The 26,923-nt window shown below is 35.1% G+C and overlaps 1 protein-coding gene across 16 annotated transcripts in view; it reads left to right on the top strand.

Annotated features, from left to right (window-relative positions):
- The window catches only part of nrcam.L (neuronal cell adhesion molecule L homeolog), a 130,523-nt gene that overhangs the window by 89,211 nt on the left and 14,389 nt on the right, over positions 1–26,923 (top strand). For 5 of the 16 annotated variants that reach the window (XM_041585052.1, XM_041585049.1, XM_041585047.1 and 2 more), the window contains 21 exons: positions 719–915; positions 1,166–1,201; positions 4,105–4,227; positions 4,647–4,817; positions 6,768–6,824; positions 8,631–8,742; positions 9,783–9,967; positions 11,737–11,868; positions 14,069–14,212; positions 15,345–15,453; positions 15,906–16,072; positions 16,161–16,308; positions 16,871–16,995; positions 17,215–17,244; positions 21,065–21,166; positions 21,815–22,012; positions 24,489–24,559; positions 24,836–25,061; positions 25,141–25,256; positions 25,389–25,593; positions 25,900–26,022. In XM_041585052.1, the coding sequence (XP_041440986.1) occupies positions 719–915; positions 1,166–1,201; positions 4,105–4,227; positions 4,647–4,817; positions 6,768–6,824; positions 8,631–8,742; positions 9,783–9,967; positions 11,737–11,868; positions 14,069–14,212; positions 15,345–15,453; positions 15,906–16,072; positions 16,161–16,308; positions 16,871–16,995; positions 17,215–17,244; positions 21,065–21,166; positions 21,815–22,012; positions 24,489–24,559; positions 24,836–25,061; positions 25,141–25,256; positions 25,389–25,593; positions 25,900–26,022 (2,777 nt within the window). 16 annotated transcript variants of the gene reach the window in all.

Below are 26,923 nucleotides of genomic sequence, written 5' to 3'. Positions count from 1 at the left end.
TGCCTTTTTATGATATCGGAAATATATTGAGTATATGGGCATTTTGCTTGAGTGAAAAAGAGGCAAACTACAATTTCGTGGCTGGAACAGTTAAAATATGCAGCCAATGGCCATACACAAACAGACCGACTTGTTTGAATAGATCACCAGAAAAACTCATCTTTGCCTGATTTGGCCACCTATACACATGGCCAGTGGCCAAACAATCAGCAACTACATGGAACTATTCCAACCTGTTGGGACAGGACTGCATTAATGTGCCAATATGGCCATCACCTGAAGGGAATTTCAAAGCTGTGTTGGCTAATTAGCTTCTAACTTGGTGTGGAGGCGCAGATTAGGCAGGTTGTATCAGCCACTGTATGGTCAGTTTAAGTCTTTATATGTTTGCAATTCATTAAAATCTGCATTTTAAGATAACTATAGATAATATACTCCACAAAGTATAACTGTAAAATGCACAGATATTGAACATCCTATGTTGGCACATAGTGAATGTGAACCATTTTTGAAAATAAAGTAGAAGGAGACCACATTGATGCCAAGCTATTTCTTAAGTTAAATAGATGCAGGGCTCTTCCCTAAATTACATAGTATTTTTGCTCAATGGAATCTTGTCATAAATAAAAATTCAAATAAGCAAACCTTGTCATGGGCATGATTTTACCTTTAACAAAACTGAGGATGGTTTCTGATCTTTACACTTCATATATGGCAGCTTTTCATGGACTCGCAATGGCACGCATTTTGACATAGATAAAGATCCATATGTGACAATGAAACCCAACTCTGGAACCCTGGTGATTAATACCATGAATGGTGCACGAGTAGACGCATATGAGGGTGAATATCAGTGCACTGCCAGAAATGACCGTGGTTCTGCTCTATCCAACAACATTGTCATTCGCCAGTCCAGTGAGTACATTTTTGGTATCTTATTATCACAGATTGAACTCTAGATGAATAAATACTGTAAGTCACCGGCACATGGTATTTTATATTTATACTACTGTTATTCTTTTTACACTTTGATTTCCAGATATTCTGATGTGTTACATGAAACGCTTCTTCATTTGATGTCTCTGTATTTTGTTTCTTTTTTGTAACATTTGTTTTTTGTTTCAACACTAAATTCTTTTCTTGCTTTTCTTTTCTTTGATTAAAGACATCTTAAAAATCATCAAAGCCATCTTGTTAGAAGGTAACAGCGAATCATTTATCACTCTGGATAAGTACTGCATGGGAGTACTGATTTCCCCTCAAACTTTCCTATTTTTGGGATCCTTGAACACACCCGTAGCATTCTGAGTTGTACAATCTCCACATAGAGATTATAGGCCAATATACACTCAAAAAGTAAACCTGGGTAATGTGTAAATAGTATTTTTATCTGAAAAAAATAATCATGGTCATGAAGATTTAAATGATATAATTTTCCATGACTAGATTTTATGGTACAGACATCCACAAACTGGATGGCTTGATATAAAGGCTTAGAAGAGATTGTGAGCATCTTATCTCTTTTCGCTAAAGGGAAAGTTATTTGAAATTGCATTTTATGAAACTTTAAAAAAACATTAACGCACCATTAGTATTACCATCTAAATACCCCTTAACCAATACTTTTTAGGTCTATTAAAAGAAATGACTAGCACTACCCAGTGTTTATATTTTTAAAATCCATTATTTTCAGCTACATCTGAACCCTCTTCATCTAAATAAAGGTCACTTATATTTCCTTTTTCCAATTCACATATTTTCCTGATGTGTCCTCCTTGCACAGATTGTATGTTAATATCTGTAGAAAATGTTCTTCATGTCTATTCAGACAAAGCAAAATACCTTCTTATTTTTTTAGTCAAAGTCGCAAAAATGTTCAGTACTATCTGTAGTACCATATAGAATGCTGAGTAAAAAATATTAAATTACTCATGTGTTAAGCTCTTCACAGTATCCCTTTCAATGTTTAACTTTGTTCCAGTATATAATGATCTACAGCAAAGGCATATACTGTATTGGCTAGTGTTGCAGCCATTATTTAAATCATTTAAATAGAACCAATGTTAGAATTCACCACACAACTTGGGTCTTCCTGCAGGCTCAGAAACATTTGTATTACAGTCTTTCACACTCCAGTAACATGTAAATAGAAAGTGACACATTATCTTAATGAACATGTCACACAGATAACTTGAAATGTGGTTGGCCAATTTATTATATGCTACAGTTGTGCTTATACAGTGGTTGGAAGTAATTCTGTACTTTATGAATTGTATAGTACCCAGGGGAAATTGAAATGTTTAGGACATACAGTATCACTTTAATATCCTTATTTCCCCAATTATTTTTTTGGCATTCTAGGTTAGATGTACAATTTAAGAAAACAATCCTATGATTATACTTGTTTGTAATTACTGTACCATAACATAGTCTGTAATCCAAATCTAGCAACATCAGGTAATACAGACCATACTTTGATCTGAGGAATGGCTGTGACCCCAGAATTTTATGTGCATCTTCCTTCAATAGATGTGGCTCAATGCCTTGAAACCTCCAATATTGTCTCACCTGAAGTTTTACCAAAATCATTGTGATTATAGGATACCAAACTTATTGGAATTAAGTCTGTCATTCTTTTTATTTGGGTCTCTTCCACGCAGACAATCTCTTTGGATAGCCATTTTTTTCATTCTGGCTTTAATTTTTTGTTATGTTTTACTGTTTACTTTTTATAATAAACAAGAGCTAAGCACACAAGCACATCTACAGAAAGGAAGACATGCCATTCACTTTCATTAGTTCACACTGGCCTGCTAAAAGTCTGCTTCTACATCATAATTCTCTTGAGCTTGCTCATTCTTGTTAATTTGCATGCAATTACTAACTCTGCAGAGCTTGAACTCTTTGAAGTCTGAACTTTTACTCTAACCACTGTCATTAATTCATACAATCATCCAAGCCTGCATATCACATTGAACCTTGCACTTAGAGTTGCCTTAGGTACAGAAAACACACAGTCATACATATTAAAATTGTTTCCTCTTAGGGATGGTTAGTACCTATGGCCAATATTTAGAAGCATGCATAGAGATGTTCATGGTATATTTTACTGTATATTTTTAATTAGATGGGGAAGATAAGAAACGGTAGATGCCTAGATGGAAGTGGCTGTATTTGTATTGTATTTTATTTATTCATATAGCACGACAGATCTAGGCTTTACAAGGTGTAAACACAACCAGGAATATAATTATTACAAATTAGACAAGGAAAAAAGGAGGAGAACTTACAATCGATCAGAAGGAGGGGACAGACAGAAACAAGAGTGCACAGGTCAAGGTTGTATTGCTGCAGAGGAAGACTAGTGAAGAGCTTCCTCTAGACAGGAGCTTAGAGAAAAGTGTTAGTGGAGCTTTGGAGAGATAATAGGGATGTATATAGAGAGAGAGAGGAGCAAAATAATGCAGGGCTCTGAAGGGCAGGATACAAATTTTATACTTAATGCTTAGTAGAGAAGTGGTTGAAAGAGATTTAGAGAGTTAGATAAATAAAACATGTGTCAAACTATTTGCATCAAGGGAAGAAAAAGAAACAAGTACAGTTTTCAAAAATAGGGTTTTTTCTTATTAAAAAATACTTGTTTTAATCTGCAAAGCATCTGTGACAACCAGAGTGACATAAATATGCAAGCTTCAGATACTGTATGCCCAAAGGTTTCACAGACCCAAGTGGAGAATGTTTGCAGAAGGACATTTCAAGTTAAAATTGTCATATACAGCTGCATTTACAGTAACATAAGTACAATAAATAACATTTTATTGTATTTGTATTTTTCCTATCGTTTATATTGAAAACTATCTGTGGTTTTGTAGGATTGAAGGATAACGCTGCATGAATTCTTTCACAAAACCAAGATAATTTATATAAAATAAACATATGATAGTCCAAAAGCCAGCATACAACAGCAATCATTATATCTTATATGACAGATATATGATATCAATACCAGTGCTGAAGAAATTAGTTCTTATGTTTTAAAAAATGGCATTATTCATGTACTGTATAAATCATTGTTCTTATCTACTTTAAAATCCATCTCTATAGGATCCCCTCTGTGGACAAAGGAAAAAATTGAGCCAATTGTTCTTCAACAGGGTGTTCCTTTGGTACTCCCATGCAACCCTCCAAAAGGGTTACCACCACCTATAATATTTTGGATGGACAACTGTAAGTTTGTTCCCATTTTATTGTATACAGTGTTAGAGTTTCTGCCTAACATTATATGTTTTGTAATGTTTGCTTTGTAGAAATATTAAATAATACATTGTAGTCTTTAAGGTTATAAGAGCACAATTAAAGGCTATTAGAGAGATTTTTCTTTTTTTATTATCCATTTGAATTTAGCAAAGAGACTTTGTCTTATGCTGAATATTACTTTATCAAGTTTACTAGTGTAGTGTTTTGGTAAAGATGTTGATTAAATGTACATACTTACAATGCAAAAAATTGCATACAAAAAATACAATACAAAATCGCATTAAGATGCTTATATACAATATATAGAGAGAGGGTGATAACTTGAAGAAATCTCTTTTCAGCTGGTGAGATCTTACTAATGTGGTATTTTTGTTCCTTTCTTTCTTAAGCATTCCAAAAGTTGCCCCAAAATAAAAGGGTTTCACAGGGTCTAAATGGAGATCTTTATTTTTCTAATGTGCAACCAGAAGATACCCGTGACTTCTACATTTGCTATGCAAGATTTAATCTTACTCAGACTATACACCAGAAACAACCTATTTCCTTGAAAGTTTTAACAAGTAAGTTATCAGTGCTATTATCTTATTGGCTGTAGCTGATAACAAGATAATACTGAATTCCTTAGTTCCAGCAAATACTTTCTGAATGATACAGTATCCAGTTGCAGAGCTTTCAATTTCCAGCTCAGACCAGTTTCTTTTTATTTAGCAATGATCGACATACAAATGACGTATATACATCTTCATTTTTAGTATTTGGAGAGTTGAAGTTTTAGCAGTTGGTAAACTTTCTTTAGATAAGCTAAAATCGTACAACAGTTCTAAAACGTGATGCAACCATTAGACATTCCATTTAATAAATATACATAGGAAGTAATGAGTAAGTATAATGTTTATCCCACATTTCAGTTGTGTATTGTGATACCACAATGAAAACATGAACATGATTTGATTTTATCACATATATTATTGCCACTGATTCCACAATGTTACTTTTGTAATTGAAGCTCATTGTTTATTAATAGGTTTTATATATTTGAATTCTTCAGTATATACAGATATTTTATATTTATACAGTATCTCTTATAGGAATTATACTTAATGGTGAGTTTCAGGGGTATATAGGTAACAGTGATGGGTGAATCTGTCCCTTGTGGAATGGTGAAAAAATTCACAAAACAGCGAAAAATTTGCAAAAAGCATTGAATTCAATGGGCGTGAAAATTATTTTGATGTGCGACAATTTTTATGCATGCAACATTTTTGACGTGCGTCAATTTTTTTTGTTGTGGCAAACTTTCAGCTGCCTAATTTTTGCCACTGTTTTGCAAAAGCAGTCATGGGCAGCGAAACGCAGAGATTCGCTGCAAATCCATGCCTGCCGAATAAATTCTCCCATCACTAATAGGTAATGCACTGGTTTTTGTTTCTTGATATCATCATGGAAATAAATAGGGGTTTCTTGCTATTAAAAACAATGTCTTGGCATGTAAAGTACTGTCACTTTTAGAACATACCACAGTTCTGTTTAAGATCATGCAGTAATGAGAATAAGACTAAAACCACTGTTGTTCTGAATAAAATCACAGGTCTTATCTCTTTAGTTATATACAGTTATATCTAGATATAGTTATATCTAGCAAGCTGCATGGCTTGGAGATTTGAAATGGATGCAGTTCATTAAGGAAATCTTTAGTAACAAATACATGCTAAACATTGTGTTGATGTTACTTCTTCTATCTACCCTTATACACTCAAGTACAATACATAAAGGACCTGAGTTTTCTCATACTTTTCAAGTTCAAAGCTTGTAATCCTCATCCTATCAGTATAATAGATACATATAGTTTGTTTTTATTTAATTTCTGATGAATTGAAATGTATAAGGGTTAATAGTTATTGCCAATGATCTCATTTATATCACCATTTTTGAATAGTAAGTAATTGATGCAAAGGAATGGAGAACATTTAAGAAATATGAGTTTTGTACCATTAAAATGCACAGGACCACAATATCCTTATAAGTAACAAAAAAGATTTAGCAAAAGTGAGTATATGTTCGGCATTGTATTGCTGTGTGAATTTGTGAAGGTGTGTTGGGAAATGGTTCAGGGAGCTAGATATGTATGTTCTAGAAGAGGCTGTATGTGCAACATGGGTGCACTACAGTTACTCAGTAGCACGCATGACATTATAACACATTTCACTCATGTTTGTCAATGGCTGGACTCTTGAAGGTAAACAGATTCAAAGCCCTGACATTCAAAGAATATCAGTTTTGGATGGGCCCAAACCTTGGCTTTTCATAATTACACAAAGATTACAGAGTGCATTATAGAGGAGCCAGTGTATTGAAGATATGGACATCAGATTTGGCAGCAGATGTAAAATTTAATTTCATGTTATAGTTAAATATCTTAGGTTATTTTGTATTATAATGCTATAATGTTGTTGGTTGCCTTAAGATTCAACATTTGAATGTGTAAAATATTGATGTTTTGTTTATTTCAGTGGATGGATTAAATGAAACTATAGCTGCTAATTTAAGTGACACTGAGTTTTATGGTGGTGAGTTTTGGTAAACAGTATTCACTAGTATTTTCTATTTCTAATTCTATTACTAGAATTAATAGACTAACTTCACTTCCATTTAACGTTTTCAATAGTGTCTATAAAACTGTCTTCTTTTTCAATCATCTATCAGATATGATATAATTATATAGTGGATAATGTACCCCCTACTGTAATTTATAAAGATATTATTAGCCTACTAATATCTGTATACATTTAAGTAGGGGGTGCATTATGCATTATAATCTACAGTTTTTGTGTCCAGTGTCTTCCTTCCTATATATGTGTAGTATTTTACTGGCTTTGCTCTATGTGCTGCAAAATTATGGTTTTAATGCTGTTTTCCTTCCCCACCCAGTTACTTAATTTTATCCCTGTAATTATTTTTTTGTGGAAAAGTACCTGTTTTTGAATTCCATCAGTTTTTTTTCCAATATACGTTGTATCCTGCTATGGGTCACGTCAGTTGCAGGGGAGGGGGAAGGAAAGTGTCAGAGGACTGGAGAATGAGGGTTGGAGGCGGAGCAATACCGGAGATTGTGTGAGGGAGACTGAACAGCCGACACGGAGGACCATGAAAGTAAAAGTTAATATGGTGGGTGAAAGAGAGGGGGAGCGATATAAGGAAAGACACGGAGAGGCACTGTGCGAACAGGAGGGAGCCCATTAAGCGATCGTGTGAGGCGGGACCTAGACTAAACAGAGACTGAGGGGGCAGGTAGAGCAGGACCTGAGAGCGAAGCAGCCGAGAGATAGTGAGACAGGAGGAGCGCGCTGGTGGTAAGGAAGAGCTGAGGCAGGGAATTAGAAAGAAGGGGGGCAGAGTGGAGGAAGAGAGCAGCAGCGGCAAGTGCTCACTCTCTCTAGCTTAGAAACGGCACCTTCTGACGTCAGAACGCGCCGTTTATAGGGATATAATTTACAGTCTGGTCCCATAGGGAAATGACCAGACTGTAGATTATATATAAATATATAATTATACGTATTGTTATATTACTATTAATTTTTTATGTTTTCTAAGATTCAAAGCTATCTGTATCAGTTATATACAAACAAATATGAGTTTTACTTGTATGAGCCAGGGATAAAACATGGCGTATATCACACTGGGATAAATTGGGACAAATTTCTAACAAATGTTTTTAGATATTTGCATGGCTAACAAAGCTTTTCTCTTTAACTTGTGTGTATAAAATTATATAATTATGCATGATGTGTATAAAGTACCAAATATTTAAAGCTTTGTTGTGTGCTTTTTTTTTCTTTTTTTAGTCAATGCAAGATGCCTTTTTGTAGGAATTCATTAGGCAATGATCTGAGCGAAAATTGCTTTTTGTTTCTAAAGTTGTACTTTGTAATAATGAATTTCATAAAAGCTCACTTCTTAGTATACCAAGGGAGATGAGATTTCCCCAGAATTGGCATAATTAGGGTGCAGTTTATATTTTTGCATTAAGCAACATAAATAAGGCATAAGCCTCCACAGGATGTCAGTTGTTAATCATGGCAGGGAACATTTTCAAACAGTTATAACATACAGTTATTTCTTTTCCAGGACATATTTGTGCCTCAGAGAATCACTCACAACTAATATAAATAGCTGTGTATGGAAGTAACTCTGCATGCTCTGAATTATAATTGTTAATTTGTTATGTACTGTGTCTACTGTGTCATCCATACTTTCATTCAGCTCACTGATAATTACTGACTTCTAGTAATCACTCTGTATAGGACATCTTTTCATTTCACTTTAAAAGAAATATATCTGAATGTCTAAAGTTATTTTTTTAATTTTAATTTCAGATAGTCCTGCTGGGGAAAGGCGGCCTAGCATGCTGTTTCCAAATATGACCGCAAGTAATAAGACAGTCTTACTCGGAGAAGTACTTTTGCTGGAATGTATAGCAGAGGGACTGTAAGTTGCTCTGTACTATCTAGCACTATATTTTAAACTCTACATCTTTTTGCGCCCACAGTTCCCAGTGGGGAGCTGGCATGTTTCGACAGGGCCCATGTGGGCCAGGGCCTGCTGACACTTTTCCTGGTGTACGACTCACGTTGCAATCCCATCATCATCTTTTTATAGTGCTGAAAAGTTTCTCAGTGGTTTACATAATTTATACCAAACAGGGGTCTTACAATAATTTAACAACCACGGATTACAAAATAAAAATGGGATCAGAGGGCCCTGCTCAGTAGAGTTTACAATCTAAAGGGGTTAAGGAACATCTGAAATATAAGGAAAATGAAAACAATCTTATTTACAGTAATTTGGCTTCTTATCAAGCGTATTGAATATACTTTTCTAACCAGGTGGGTCTTTCGGAGAAACTGTATTTTGGATTCTTTTGGATTCTTCATTATAAGAAGTTAAAATAGCAATTTCATTTGCATTTAACTGTAAAATCATTAAACAAGTCAATTATTGTATATTGTATATTGCTTTAATTTATGTTTTGTGTGGGCTTCACATTTTAAAGGTTTGATATGCAGTGTGAAAATGTTGTTGGATCATGAGTATTTTAGCATCCATCTAATGAAACATTTTTTGCATATATAATAAATAAATGAATAAATAATTAATGAAATAATTTATATATTTATATTACTGAATATCAGCTAGAATCAGTTGGCATATATTTAAATCTTAATAAAAAATGTTTTATTTATTATTATCTTACATACATACAAAATATTTATTTATAATTTCCTTTTAAAAGAGAACTAAAGATGGGGAGCTACTGTATTTACAATTGAGCACTATTATTTTAGCTCTATTTTAAATGATATAGTAACAGTTGTGACAGTTTCTTAAATTGATTCATTTAATTGCCAATTTTCTGTATGCCTCAATAAAACCTTTATTTAATGTTAATAATTGTAGACTGATCCAGCTTGTTAAATCTGTTTTTTCCTGTGAATAATTTTGTATTTGTATTGTGTATGCTTTTTTAGGCCTACACCTGAAATCCATTGGCGTAAAGAGAGTGCTGATTTACCTGCCGGCAGAGTCTTTTATGAAAACTTCAATAAAACGTTAAGGATTATTGATGTCACTGAAGCTGATGCTGGAAAATATAAGTGTATAGGGAGAAATATCCTGGGCACCACTCATCACATTATAACCGTCAATGTGAAATGTAAGTAGGTGGGCAACCCAGTTTAAAAATCACATACAGTAGGTTCTCACTTGTAAAACTTACACTCTTAATAGTAACTTGCCTATGCCAGGATACTCTCCATACCCCTCAACCGTTATTGTTTGTTTGCATTAGTACACACACAAGTTAAACCTTGTTTTTGTGATGCCAGTATACTCAATCCTAAAGGCAAGTACATTATCCAAACATATGGAGTAAACACCTTACAGAGGCACGTGTACAATCCAACAACAAATGTTAGTTTTTGCATTCATGGCATTTTCTAAGCTGCTTGCTTTGTAAAGAGTTTTACAGAAAGTTGTCATAAATGTATACCCCATAGTGATGCATGCTCCAGAATATAGCACCCAAAAGCAGCATTAAAATAATGATTATACATTACAGTTTTGCCTTTTTTCTCCTTAAATGCACCCTACAAATCTTCACATTCTTATTAACTTCAGACATGCAAACTTGACATTTATAGTAACAGGGCTTTCCATGTTCCCCTGTTGGTATTATTGTTATAAATACAGGCAGTCTGGTCAAAGAAAGGCTGCAGTGCTTTACATACTGTATCATAGACATTCAGAACAAAAATCAGTACCTTAATGAAAAAGATGTGTAGCTGTCTATTATACTTATTACATATAATCTCTTTTCCTTTAAAATGTATTTTTTTTGTATGAGCAACAATATCTCCAGCTATATTTTCAAGCATGTATTATGCTTTCTGAAAGTGGTGTTGGAGAAGAAGCTGGTTGCTATGGTAATCAGTAGAAATGCTTGCTTTCCTGGTCTACGTAATTTACTCACTATGAATAAGCGTAGTGCATCTTAGAATTCAGTTGTGTTGAGAGTTTTTTTTCCTTATGTAAAGAAAATGCATTAGTGTGAATCACAAAAAAGAATCTACATTAGTGATGGGCTGCGTCAAAAGATTTGCATATTTATAATGAAATTTGTAAAAAGTATTGAAGTCAATAGGTGTCAGAATAATTTTGATTACAATTTGTATGAGCGCAACTATTCTGATGCACGACAAATTTCTTCTGACGTGCCGGATTTTGCGCCAGCGAATTTTCACCACAGTTTCGCAAATTTATTCGCTGGCTACGAGACGCGGAAATTCACTGCAAATTTGCACCTGGAGAATTTGTTTGCCTAATACTAATCTACATGTAGTCTGCAATATAGTTGCCATCATCTTTATGTGATACATATGTTTACCTAGGAAACATTGTAAACCCAGTAGATGCTAGATTACACTCAGAACATCTTTATTTTCTAACTGGATTATTTAAAGCTTTACACACCATAGATCATCTTGGAAGTGGAAATTTATCAAAGCAGTAATCAGTGCCAGGCCAAGTCGGCTGGGCACCCTAGGCAACCCCCCTCCATCCCCCTCCATTCATTTAAAATTCATTGTGGGAATGTACAGAACCAAAATTAGAAAAAAAAGTTGTCTCTGTCCAAATATTTATGGACCTAACTGGGGACCTTGGCCTCCTGGACTCTAGGGACCTTGGCTTCCTGGCCTCTATATGCTAAAGGTTTGCACTGTACATTGTATTGTATGGAAAAGTGATTTCTAATCAACTCTGAAATTCTCAGTTCAGAAACAGGGATAGTGTTTATTTTAAAGCCGCTTGGACATGAATTCTTTCCTCAAAATTCTTGTTGATAATTGAATATTGAAATAGTGTTAAATAATCCTCTGACTGCTTTTTGTTATGTCAGAATTACATTTAACATTTTTTTTGCAGCTTCACCATATTGGATATCTCCACCAACAAATATTGTATTGTCACCAGGAGAGGATGGAAGTCTGATTTGCAGAGCAAGTGGCAATCCCACTCCTAGTATAACATGGCTAATTAATGGGGTTTCCATTGAATGTAAGTTTTAAACGTGCCATTAGATTTCTCAGAACAAATCTGATGAATCATTTCTGTTTTGATAGTTATTTTGTTAACTTTTGGATAATCCTTGAGTTTCATACTCTACTTCTTTCTCCTTTTAATTTTTTTTGTCTTATACCCCCTTTCTCCTTTTGGTTTTAGCAGGGTTCCTGTAATGTAATTTCTGTTTAATATGTTGAAACTTCATAAATATAGGCTAATAATAACAATAATAATAATAACAATAAAAATAATAATCTTGTAATGTAATTTCTGTTTAATATGTTGAAACTTAATAAATACAGGTTAATAATAATAACAATAAAAATAATAATAATACTAATAATAATGTTTTTAAATACATAAGTCAAGGGGACCTTTTTTTGAGGGATGCAGGGTATTAAATATGAAAAATAAGCACTGTAGATTTGATTTGGCATTATTTATACTATATACTATGGTAGTCTTGCATGGCCTAGTAAAGAGCAGTATTGAAGCATGATGGAAGAGATGTATTGGGACTTGCACATTCTCACTGCAGATCAGCCATGAGTGAGGATTTTCAGCAAGTATAGTACTATTTAGGGATGTAGCGAACGGCGCGAACCCCATAGACTTCAATGGGAAGGCGAATTTTAAAAGCTAGAAAAGACATTTCTGGCCAGAAAAATGATTTTAAAGTTGTTTAAAGGGTGCAACGACCTGGACAGTGGCATGCCAGAGGGGGATCAAGGGCAAAAATGTATCTGAAAAATACATTGTTGACACAGCGCTGCGTTTTGTGCTGTAAAGGGCAGAAATCACACTACGTCACTCAGGTGATGTTTCTGGACACGGAATGTGAAAAAGCTCACACAGCTAGGTGGCACTTGGTTAAAGACTGGGCAAACAATGCCTGCAAGGGCAACGTATACAGTAGTGGATACGGAATATATTATTGCTGCTGTAAAAACATCACTCAGGTGATGTTTACGGACATGGAATTATTATTGTTATTTAGACAGAATGTGAAAAAGCTCACACAGCTAGGTGGCACTTGCATACCTCCCAACTGTCCCTTTTTTGACCACTCAACCCCCTGTCCCTCTTTTGTACTGGAAAGTCCCTCTTTTCTCTGCACTGAACAGCCAGAAAAAAAACAGTTTCTAACTTAATTGGCTTTTGGCAGAGAGCTCAGAACAGCTAACAGGTGCAAATAAGATACTTTGTAACAATTTTGACTCTGGTTGGTGCTGGTAGTGGTGAACTACTAGGAGGAGCAGCACACCAGTCCCTCTTTTCTCTGAACTGAACAGCCAGAAAAAAAAACAGTTTCTAACTTAATTAGCTTTTGGCAGAGAGCTCAGAACAGCTAACAGGTGCAAATAAGATACTTTGTAACAATTTTGACTCTGGTTGGTGCTGGTAGTGGTGAACTACTAGGAGGAGCAGCACACCAGTCCCACTCCCCAACACAGCTAGACTAATAGCACTGGGCTCTTACAGTAGCAAAGTAAAAAAAACAAAAAAGAAAATAAAAGCAGTCCTTACAAGGACTATTGGGTTATTCCAGCAGTCAGCAGATGAGATCAGAAGCAGTGCCCACAGCAGCTACATACAGAGCACTGCAGTAGAAGGTAGATTACTAGTCAGCAAAACTAACTAACCTAAACTCACTGTCCCTCAAATCCCTGCAGAGTTCTGTCCCTACAATACAGAGCAGTATCAAGTAGATTACTAGCCAGCAAAGTTACTATCAACTGTCCCTCAAATCACTAAACAGCTCTCTACCTACACTAGCTCTTCCAAGCACACACAGGCAGAATGAAAAAACGCTGCAGGGCTTCAGTTTATATATGGAAGGGGAGTGGTCCAGGGGGTGTGGGGGTGGTCCAGGAGGGAGAGCTTCCTGATTGGCTGCCATGTATCTGCTGCTCTGGGGTGAGAGGGCAAAAATAAGCGAACATTCGCCGGACGCGAACGGTCGATGTTCGCGCGAATTAGTTCGCGGGCGAACAGTCCGCGACATCCCTAGTACTATTAGAGTCAATAGTTGTGAGTAAAATAGAGTTAATTATGCATGATAGCCAAGGTATGAAATGATACCAAAAATAAATAAAATATTGTTAGATGATTAAGGTTTTGTTGATTGTGCTTCAGGAATGACTCCTTCTGCCTAGTAAAAGAGACAAACATGGTTTTTGCTTTTATTTCACAGTGGCTCCTACAGATGCAAGTAGAAGAGTAGATGGAGATACAATTATATTTTCTAAGGTGCAAGATGGGGCTACTGCGGTATATCAGTGCAACGTCTCTAATAAATATGGCTACTTGCTCGCAAATGCTTTTGTAAATGTTCTTGGTAAGATTTCCTATTGCTTTCTCTATTTTTATATGATACTTCTTATAAAACAACTCCTATTTACTAATTATATTGTATTATTGGAAACATTTTTCAATTATGTTGTTCAAAAGTCAAATCATTACATTCTGAAGGTGTACATTCCACCATACAGGTATAATGTATCTGGATGCCCTGCATCTAGAACCCATCCATTAAAAAGAATCAGGTTTACTCTGTCACATTTATTAAATATGGGATGGAATTTTTAGGTGTCCGTTCCTGCCAATGGTCCACTGCCAATATAGGGTACAATTCTTTGTTTATACTGTTATAATACAGCTCTAACAACACTTCTTTCTCCCTCATATAAATTTAATATACAATTATAACAATTTTATGGTACTCTTGAGACATCAGAAACTATGTTTGTATGGTTTTTATTTATAAGAAATGAAAAATTCTAAATAATAAATAATTATTTTAGTGAAAAGATGAGAGAGAAAGTAATCTATCTGCTTCACTTTTATAGTAAAAATAACAGCTACAACATGATTTATGAATTATTTGTAATATATACCAATATCTACTATCTAGTGTCTGATTAAATAATACAAGGTTGTGTCTCTGTTGTCCTTTATGAATATAAAAGGCTTATATCTGATGTACAAGATAATAAGCCAAGCTGCTGTGTTTACTATATCCAAAACTATCACTTTTGTATTACAAGGGATGATCATAAACGATTAGAAATATATTGGACCATTTAGCAACCAACTTGAGAAACTCAGCAGTTATTTATAGTTGGCTGCAATATAATGCTGAAAGTGATGTTGGAAATATAGTGCTGAATGAAGCTAGAGTGATTATTTGATTGTAAAACTTCATTTGCAGATAACTTACAGGACCTTACATGTAGAAAGACAGAGGTTTCAAAACTGTAGGACTGGAACCCTTGTGGGTCACAAAGATATGACTGTACTGGGTATATTTATGATGATAGTTTAATTACAATCTGACAGCATGACAATATAAAGGGTTTAAATGAATTTAGATGACTTCATAAAACAATAGGAATGAAACTCATGTTCTGCTCATATATTTGTAATCTTTTCTGAAACACTTTTATAAATGTCTGTCTTGAATCTTACAGCTGAGCCTCCTCGAATTATGGTGTTGAAACACGTCTATAAAGTGATTGCTAACAACGTAGCCTTGCTTCACTGTCCTTTTTTTGGCTCACCGAAGCCTGAAATTAAATGGTATGACATCCAGTTTTTTTTGTATTTATTCATAAAATATTGCTTACCTTGAGGGAGCTGGGTTATTTACAGATAGCAAAACGTGTGAAATATGCCATTGCCAATCAGTCATTCAACCTGTGAAAGACAGCTACCTGTATCAGTAGACTAAGGGCCATCAGTTTCACATCTCTGCTCTAGGCAAAACAACATATACCATATTTTTCTGAGAATAAGTTGTGTTTTATAAAAACAATATGAAATATTTATAGAAAATTTCTGTTTGCAATCTTTTGTACAATGAATTAATGCATAACCAGACTTAATCTAGTTTGAGATTTTTCATAAACATGCACACAATTATGGAACGTGTTCTCTGGAAATGTTGCTATTGTACTTAGCTGCAGTTACCTGCAATTTTGCTTTTCTTCTGTGAATTTTATTAAATCTTCCTCTACTATTTTCTTCTGAAGGTTTAAAGGTGTTCATGGGAGCATTTTACATGGAAATGGATATGTTTTTCATGACAATGGAACTCTAGAAATACCTGTGGCACAGAAAGACAGCAGTGGAAATTACACTTGTGTGGCAACTAATACATTTGGAAGTGTCAAAGACATGATTGGACTTCAAATCAAAGGTAAAACTTAAAATAATTTTTGTAGGACTGAATACGAGTTATTACATTTCATGAAATATGTCAACTGTTGCTGCATTTTACATTCCAGATCCAACTATGATTATTAAACAACCAGAATACAGAGTAATTCAGAGATATGGAAGTGCGCATTTTGAATGCAGGGTAAAGCATGATCCCACTTTAAAACCAGTGGTGTTGTGGCTAAAGGATGACAGTGAACTTCTAAATGATGAAAGGTATTATCAATTTAAGTATTAAATAGCATTACTGTAAAATACAGTGCACCTACAGTAGCTGATGTATTAGCCTAGCAATAGAACTGCCCCTTGCTGGATCTACTGTATATTCCATGTATATATACATATATTTTATTTGGGTAAATCCCCATTGGGAAAAATGCCTGGGTACCCCTCCAATTGTCCAGATAAATATACTCTAAACTATACAAGACATTTATAGCAATCCATAGCATTTACATTAGTTAAATATAGTTTAATAACAGTTTATTTGAACATACTCCATACCTCCATACTCATTGAAAGAAATCAGGAAGCTTCTGATGTTAGCACAAGATAGAGATTACACACCAATATTTACTCTGTAAAGGGGTTTACATTTAGAGCCATGGCAAATGCAGCAGTAGCTCAGGAGGCCTGAAACCACTTGTTTCAATTGAAAACCTAGAACCCAGGTTTCCAAAGACAATGCTTGCACTAGCACGGTCATGCTATTGGCCGAGTTTCCACTTAATCTCTTGAAGCTATGATATTTTTAATTAAAAGCATTTTTCATATACAGATTTAAAATGACCAAAGGCCATTTGACCATCAAGAATGTAACAGAGAAGGATGAAGGAACATATACTTGTGTGGCAAACACTGATTTGGACACTGTTTCAGCCAGTGCAGTGCTTACTGTTGTAGGTAAGTTACTTGCTTATTGGTTTTTCGAAGAAAAAATATTTAAAAAAAAAAATATCAGTGACATATTAAAGTTATGGCATTAACAACTTTTTCTGATGTTTAATTTTCTTGGAAAAGTCTATATTGCTTTTATTATAATGATGAATTTGATCAATTAAAAGCCCTACAAAATTGTGGCTACTAACTGCACTAATATGTTTATGTTAATATCCCTTGCAGAAGCTACTCCTACTCCAGCTATTTTCTACGGTAAAAATAATCAATCCATTTAGTTGTGCCTGCATCATTTTCATTATTTCTACATTTTATTAGTAAGACATGGTGCATGTTTTGTTTTTGTTGTTGTTTCATATTTCTATATTACATAAATACATTTACATCTATATTTATATATTTTTTGGCATACAATTTGTTTTAATTAGATCTTTTTTGGGATATTGTAATGTGTTTGGTTTCTTTTATATTGTTGTACATGAAAACCTTGTTTATACTTTACCATATGTTTTAAAGTCTGTATATTTTAAACATTTCTATAGCACAGCCATAAAACAACAGACCTGGTTTCTTCCTGATGAATCTTATATTAAATGACCAAAATCTCCCAGTCAAATTGCAAGAAACATGAGAAGCCCCATTTTAGAATTACATGGGTTTGGAACTCAACTCACTGTTGGGTTTTAAACAGTAACTAGATACATAGTTACATAGTTAAATTGGGTTGAAAAAAGACAAAGTCCATCAAGTTCAACCCCTCCAAATGAAACCCAGCATCCATACACACACCCCTCCATACTTTCACATAAATTCTATATACCCATACCTATACTAACTATAGAGTTTAGTATCACAATAGCTTTTGATATTATGTTTGTCCAAGAAATCATCCAAGCCATTCTCAAAGGCATTAACTGAATCAGCCATCACAACATCACCCGGCAGTGCATTCCACAACCTCACTGTCCTGACTGTGAAGAATCCCCTACGTTGCTTCAAATGAAAGCTCTTTTCTTCTAGTCTGTAGGGGTGGCCTCTGGTACGGTGATCCACTCTATGGGTAAATAGGTCCCCTGCTATTTGTCTATAATGTCCTCTAATGTACTTGTATATATACACAAGAGCATGCTTTTTTCTTTTTTTGATGGACAAGTAGCCATTCACCAACTCCACATCTGTAATCTGTAATGCAAGTTGTAAGACAAAGTGGTGTATAGGCAGGTGCATTTCAGGGTCTGCTGCTGCTTGAGGCAGCAGCCCCGATGCCTCCGCCCCTCCCGATCCGTTCTAACTTCTAGCATCGCTAGTGCAGTGAGCGCTATTGCACTCTCTGCACTAGCAGAGCCGAATTTGCATTTTAAAAAATGAAAATTCAGCTCTTAAAGCTATCAGAGTTTGCTTTTTGCCACCCCTGGTTGCTGGCCGCTCCATGCCACCTGAGGCAAGATTCTCACCTTGCCTGAGAGCAGGAGCAGCCCTGTGTATAAGGTCAATGCCATTGGTTTCAGAGGCAGGAGAAATACATTCTCATGATTGCTTGTCACTATCTGGCATTATTAAATTCCATTCTAGCTTCTTACTTTGTTAAAGTTTACAGAAGGCTCTTTGCTCTTTAAAGATAATAATGCCCCTGCGCACAAGTTCTAATAGAATTGGTTTGCTGATGGAATGGAAGGACTTGACTTCTAGCAAAGAGCCTTGTGCTCAACTCAACTGAATAAATGTGGGATAAATTGCAAGACCAGCTGTGAGCCAAGCCTGAATACCTAGCATCAGTGCCTAACTTCCCTTCATTTATTGTGGCTGGATGGATGGGATGTATTGGGCCAGTTAGTGTATGCCATCCTACAATCCCCTTGCTACACACATATATAATCTTTTTTATATCTTTACTGTGCACCCAAATGAGCATAGCATCTTTAAACAAATCCAAGAAGGATTGAACTTGGCTATGTATTCACTGTTCTTATAATACTCATGTCATGAATAAGGCATACCTCTGCTTGACAAATATCTGATATGTTCCCTTTTTGACAATAAAAGAGAGCAAAAGCACAGTACATTCAGTAGCACTTCTACCTTTCAGTACTGGGGTCCTAAGTTTGATTCTGGATTTGTTCTTTCTGGCCCTAGTAAATTTTAAGAGCAAGCTCCACTGGGGCATTTATGGGAATTCCGAACCATCTCTGTAAAGCACTGTGTATATTGTATCTGTCAGCACTAAATGGATAAAAATAGCTAAATCTCAACACCATATGTTTTGGAGTACCACCGTCTTAGCAATAAAAATGTATGACTCTGAATATATGAATGAAATAAAAAGTCACAATTCAAAGCTAAACCTCCTGGTGCGTACAGTGTGTCTAAAATACAGCATTCTTTGCCATATTCTTTTTTAGACTTTAATTGTCAATTTAGAATTAATATGCTCACATTCTGAACTTTTAGTTCCTCAAGTACTAAAATAGATACTTTAAGAACAGGATCTGTAATGTATGATTTTAGCTCATGAAGTGTTTTTTTAACCAGTCAGCCAGTTTGCTTAGCATAGGAAAATCAAAAGAATGTTTGATAAGACACAGAATCACAATCTACAAATATGGAATGATTTATGAGGCACTATGCATTCCCTGCTACTGTGCTGAGGATATGCTTGGGCAGAACACTTTTCAAATTTTGCCTTCACCTGATCCTAAAGCTACTCTATCTTTCTATGCAATAGTCAGAGTATCTACATTACAATACATATAATCATAAAATGGCAATGCCATGCATAGAAAGCAGAAGAGTCCCTGAACAAGTTAAACAAGCCTGTCCTAAATCTTGCATCCCAGCTAGTGCATAATCCTGAATAATCCTGGAATCAACACCTGGGGGCACATTTACCTAGGGTCGAATATCGAGGGTTAATTAACCCTCGATATTCGACCGTCTAAGTAAAATCCTTCGACTTCGAATATCGAAGTTGAAGGATCTACCGATATTCCTACGATCGATTAACGATCGAAGGATTTTAATCCATCGATAGAAGGATATTCCTTCGATCAGAAAATTGTTAGGAAGCATATGGGGACCTCCCCATAGGCTAACATTGGCTTCGGTAGGTTTTAGGTGGCGAACTAGGGGGTCGAATAATTTTTTAAAGAGACAGTACTTTGACTATTGAATGGTCGAATAGTCAAACGATTTTTAGTTTGAATCGTTCGATTCGAAGTTGAAGGTCGTAGTCGAAGGTCGAAGTAGCCTATTCGATGGTCGAAGTAGCCATATTCGACCATTCGAAATTCAAACTATTTTTCCTCTATTCCTTCACTTGGTGTAGAAGCAGGAAGTTGTTTCTACTGTAGATTGAATGTAAATTGACAACCAAATCTCATGAGTAATATTAGCAATCTCATTGCTAACAAATAATCTACAGGAGGCAAAGCAGACACAGACAAACAACACCATTACCTCCAGGGTCCCCTTAATAAATGGTGGACTATGGTGTATTAGAAAAGAATGCTTACAATATCTTTCTCCAATGTAGCAAATGTTCGTGCTTTATGATCAGTCATCTAAAATATGCCACCTTACATTGGTATTATAAAATGTTTATCTAGTTTTAAACTGCATCCCATCTCATATTGAAAAAGAGAGGCCTGTCAGCCACCAAGACATTGTTTTAGTCCATGTGTTTAACTTTAAAACATTCATGTTACAAAGGCGAACAGAATAAAATTAATTTTGGACAGCGATAAGCATTTTGCCTGCAATTACCATTTAGGATTTAGACACAAAGAAAGAAACTTTTTGTCTCAGAACTTTCCAAAGATGTCTTAACTCGTGAAACCCTTATGCAAATTATTTGCCACCCATTCAGTGTAACCTTTAGTAGGGGCATGTTAAGTGCAATTTCTTTTCTTTAACTTTATTTTGGAGATCCCAACTGTTGTTATTTTTATTCTATTCCAGCTGCATGTGAACTGATTTACTTTCTTCCCACATGTGAAATAGTAGATATTCTTCACAGATTCCTGTTTGCTCTTGGCACTAATCTATTTCAAAGGGAACTTACTTTATACCTTACTTACAGATCGCCCAAATCATCCTTTTGATTTGGAACTGACTGATCATCATGAAAGAAGCGTGCAGCTCTCCTGGGTCCCCGGCGATGATAACAATAGCCCCATTACCAGTAAGTGAGGTTATTTGCTGGCACATAGATTTGCCAGTTTTCATTAGAGTTTCTGATATGAAATTAAATGACCATCATTATTAATTTTAAGGTCAAAGCTGGATACAAAAATTCATACAAAAATCCATTACAATAATTGGTCACGGCATGTCTAGAGTGACATGGTGTTTAAATATTCACACCTTTATAAACACTCCAATTAGCTTTTGACAATATTTCTTTATGCTCTACAACAGGGGTCCCCAACCTTTTTCGTCTGTGAGTCACATTCAGATGTAAAAAGAGTTGGGGAGCAACACAAGCAGGAAACATGTTCCTGGGTGGTGCCAAATAAGGGCTGTGATTGGCTATTGATGGCCCCTATGTGGACTTGCAACCTACAAGAGGCTCTGTTTGGCAGTACCTCTGGTTTTTATGCAACCAAAACTTGCCTCCAAGCCAGAAATTTAAAAATAATCACCTGATTTGAGGCCACTGAGAGCAACATCCAAGGAGTTGGGGAGCAACATGTTGCTCACGAGCTACTGGTTGGGGATCACTGCTCTACAACATAGCTTTAGAAATACTACTTTGATACTGTTTTGCTGTAAATTATTACTGTATGAGTGCTAGACTAAACACTAAAATTGAATTTGATCTTTTGCTTAGATTTTATGATTGAGTATGAAGATGCAATGCATGACCCAGGCATCTGGCACTTCCAGGCTAAGGTCAGCGGTACTCAAACCACAGCTACACTGAGTCTTTCTCCATTTGTCAACTATTCTTTCCGAGTCATTGCTGTCAATGAAATTGGAAGCAGTGATCCCAGTGAATCATCAGAGCAATATATGACAAAACCAGCAGGTTAGTGAATTTTTTAAAACTTTCTCAAACACATTAACAACTGTATGGGTATTAGTGGTAAGTAAGTTAGATTAATGGCTTGGTTTAGTTTCATGTTTATCATACTTTGATTGCTGGCTCACCTGTAATAGTGATGATGTCTGAGCAGTCTCCTATTTCACTATATATTGCTTGTGGCTTAATGATGGCTGTGTTTCAGTTTTAAACGGGAGAGGCCTTGGATTGCATGGTTACATGGATTCTATTTTCTGTTCTCATATTAATATATTATAGTATGATCATGCACCTAGGAATCTAGTGTTACCAATACAGGCAAGAGAGAAAAGGAGAATTACCCTCACACGCCCTTGCCGTCCGAATAACTGCGAATCCCAGGTGCTCGGTGATAGAGGAATTGGCAGCCTCAAATTCAGCGTAGAAGTAGGAAACACCAGCACATCATGGGTAATGCTAGCAGGAAAAAGCCTTGCTCGTTTATTGCGGATGCAAAGTTTCGGGGCGTAACCCGTTTGTCAAGCAAGAGGGGTTACAAAGGGGTTACGCCCCGAAACGTTGCATCCGCAATAAAGGAGCAAGTTGTTTCCTGCTAGCATTACCCATGATGTGCCAGTGTTTCCTTCTTCTACCAATATAGGCAACACAATATAGACAACTGTCTGTATGAGCTGATTCATATTTTTCTATTTGTGTATTTTGTGCTGTGCATGAATTTTTGCAGCCTAAATGAAGGAAGTTGCTAAGGAACAGGACAGTTGCTTTTAAAGGGGTGGTTCACCTTTCAGTTAACTTTTAGTATGTTATAGATTGGCAAATTCTAAGCAACTTTTCAATTGGTCTTCATGCTTTATTTTGTATAGCTTTTAAATTATTTGCCTTCTTCTTCTGATTCTTTCCAGCTTTCAAACAGGGGTTACTGACCCCATTTAAAAGGCTACACATTTATTGTTATTGCCAATGTTTTTAAATTTGTCTTTCTATTCAGGCCTCTCCTATTCATATTCCAATCTCTTATTCAACTCAGTGCATGGTTGCTAGAGTAATCTGGACCCTAGCAACCAGATTGCTGAAATTGCAACCTGGAGAGCTGCCGAATAAAAAGCTAAATAACTCAATAACCAAAAATAATAAAAAATTAAAACCAATGGCAAATTGTCTCAGAATATCTCTCTCTACATTATACTAACGTTAACCTTAGTGTGAACAACCCCTTTAAGCTGCATGCATACCGTATATGTATGTGTAGGATACAAACTTCTGAAAAGAATAGAAGTGTCAGCCTTGTAGGGGAATCTGTTGCATGTGTGCTTATGGTTTGTATAGCTATTTTATTCCAGTGCATTTTTATTCACTTTTTACTGTATGCACACATTTTTTTGCTATTTGATGGGAATGATTGCAACACTTTCTATATTTCTTGGCAATAAATATGTCCTGTGTGGAACAGATAGATAGTTTGAGTGCTTTTTAAAGCTGGTTCTCTTTTTGAGCTAATTTGATTATAAACAACTTTGCAGGGTCCTACAGAGTATGGTTATTTATATGAGTGACCATAACAAATTATAGGCGAATCTGTCCCACGAAACAATGAAAAATTTGAGAAACAGACTGAAGTCAATGGACGTCAAAATAATTTTGGGACGAGTGTCAATTTTATACGTGATTTATTTTGTCCAAATGCATTAAAGTCAATTGGCGTCAGAATAATTTTTATGTGCACATCAATCTTGACTCGGAACAATTTTTTTTTGATACAGATTAAATGCACAGTATAAATTACAATAAAAAATTTTAATGGAAGGGGTGTCAATCCCCATTGAAATATACTCTTGCATGTGGACTTTTGGTCACTAGATCAGGCTGTGAGTGGCATATAGTACCCTTACATTAACTGCAGCAGTTACAAGTCAGAGAGAGCAGATAAGTTTGTTTTGAAAGCTAAACTGAATTATACCACCACTTTATGCACAGTTACTGAGCTGTTCTCTGCTGAAATTTGCAATTCAACGATAACATCTACTTTTATGAATTTAATTCCAGTTAGTGGTATAGAAAGGGATGCACAAGTCATGGTTACTTAAAAGAACCAAGATCATCATTTCTCATTTTAGAATTCGCAGTTGTATCTTTAATTTAAGATGTTGCCCTACGTTTTCTATTTGATTTAATTAATGTTGAATTCCACCAACTGTTCTACTATTCCATTGAAATTGGCTATTGGTACAGTACAGTAAATCAAATCTTCAGTAAATCTTCTTTGAGTCTGGAATAGTATCAAATTGTTTTCCAAGTCTGCAGTGCAACGGGATCTTAATTTATATAGCGGTTTATATATCTAGGAGATATATAACTATATCTTAGCAGAACACATATTGTGCTGTTCTGACCCAAGCATTCTCATAATTATAGTGACTAAGATATATTCTATGAATTTATTCCTATAAATACATTAGTAACATTTAAATTTATATATTTGCAGAGCCTGATAAAAATCCATCTGGTATAAAAGGAGTTGGTACTGAACCAGATAACTTGGTTATTGCCTGGGAAGTAAGTATATACATGTGTTGTTGATTATAGTAAGAATTATATTATTATTTATAAATTAAATATAAGTATAAAAATGTAAAATATAAAAAATCTAAACATGTAAATATAAATTATTTATTTACTTCTTTGCTTATTTGATAATGCTAGCATGTGTGTCCAGCTTAATATATGTGATCAACCTTGATCAACCAATGAGATTGTAGACCAACATTATCAAGAAATTTGTGATTGTATTGCTATGGGATAATGCTTTTTGTGTGGTTTGCTTTATTATAGCCTATAAAAGGATTCGACTCCAATGGACCAGGGCTGCAGTATAAAGTCAGTTGGAGGCAGAAAGATTTTGATGATGAATGGACATCTATTATAGTTGCAAATGTATCAAAGTATATTGTATCTGGAACACCAACATTTGAACCATATGAAATAAAGGTCCAAGCGCTGAATGACATAGGTTATGCCCCTGACCCATCAGTAATCATTGGATATTCGGGAGAAGACTGTAAGATATTTTGTTCTAGTCCCTGTCTCTGTGATATGTAAAATGATTTACATGACTAATAGTTATTTGTCTCATTTAGTACCTATGACTGCTCCGAGCAATGTTGAAGTGGAAGTGATTAATAATACACTGGCAAAAGTTCAGTGGGAATCTGTTCCTTCTACATCAATCCGAGGCCATCTTCAAGGATACAGGGTGAGGAAATTATTACAAAAAGATATATATATTCTGATGTTATATACAGATTTTACACACACACACATATATATATATATTAATTAATTTTTTAATTTATTTTATTATTATTATTATTATTTAATTTTGCAGGTCTATTACTGGAAAGCTGAAAATCAAACAAAGAGAAACAAAAGACATATGGAAAAACATATGCTATCATTTCATGGAAACAAGACACATGGAATGCTCCCAGGACTGGAACCCTTTAAATCTTATATTGTCAATGTTAGAGTTTTCAATGGTAAAGGTGAAGGACCTCCCAGCACTGACAAATATTTTGAAACACCAGAAGGAGGTAAGAAGTAGCTAGAGATGCACGATGGACATTATTCTTGAATGTGCCCTACAGAGCAGTATCATAAATTATGTCTGCAAATTGCTCCCTCTTTTTAAAACATTCTGATCTACATTAAAATATTGTTTGCCACATCAGCAGGTCACTTGATGAACAAAAAAGTACTGTTTTCACAAGTTTGGCACTGTGTGTTGCACATTTACCTATCAATCAATAGATGCTTTTGCCATTTGTTTGATGTGTCATGAGCTTGGCTTTTATGTTTTTAATACCATATCTTGAAATTCTAATATTTACTTTTTAAAGTCCCTAGTGCTCCACTGAAGCTGGACATTGTTGAAAGAACTATTGATTCTTTAACTCTTATGTGGAAACCACCCGCTCATCCAAATGGGGTCCTAACCCAATATACGCTGATATTTCAATCAAGTAAGTCAAAAGATCAATGTTGTACATCTGTTATATATTTGCAAACATACAGATGGAGCACATGATACTGTAAACATCGATCATTGTGTTCTTGCATGTTTGTGCTATAATACTTAGCATAAATGGGAAGTATATGGAAACTCTTGAAAACGATATTTAATATTTTTTTTCTGAAAGCTGCTTGCTTTGCATTTTAGTCTTAGAGAATTTTTATTAAGGTTAAGTTGTGTTTTCCACAAAAAAATTGATTTTTTAAGGTTATTATTGAATCAAAAATCAATTTTTGCGGGTTCAAAAAATTCACATTTTTGATTCCCTGACCCTAGAAATAGCTAAAATCCATAAATACACCATCTAAAACACGTCAAGGTCATGTCGAAGCCAATGGCAGAGGTACCTTGAACTATTTGAAGATGTTAATAGCCTTCATGATGTTCAAGTGTTTTTCTAGACGGTTTCACCGAAAACGTGATCAATTCAAGTTTTTGGTTTGTTAACCGTGAACTCGCTGATGCAAGTTTTTCCATTCAAGTTTTCCTTAAATTAGAAACCAGTTGAGTTGTAAGTTCCTTTGTGTTCATCTGAGGTCAAAAAAAGCTCAACATACCTCGATCTTTGATAAATAACCCCCTTAATATAGAAATGGAGAGTGCTCAAACAAAGGTTAAGCAGGTGTAATAACAGCTCCCACAACCAATTCTGATTCCATTTGTTCCACTCATTAATGAATAAATAATACCACAAATGTGTGGTTTGTTTTAAGAAAACAAACCTCAAATGTTTTGTGAATCAGGAGTAAATATGTGACTTGAAATTTACACAAATTTGACATGTTGATTTTTTAGGCATTGCAACAAATCATTTTTTTAAAAATAATAAAAAGCTCAAGGTGCAATATCAA

The sequence above is a fragment of the Xenopus laevis genome, chromosome 3L, assembly GCF_017654675.1.
Source record: "Xenopus laevis strain J_2021 chromosome 3L, Xenopus_laevis_v10.1, whole genome shotgun sequence".
NCBI lineage: Eukaryota > Metazoa > Chordata > Amphibia > Anura > Pipidae > Xenopus > Xenopus laevis.
This window is presented reverse-complemented; position numbering and strand designations above follow the sequence as displayed.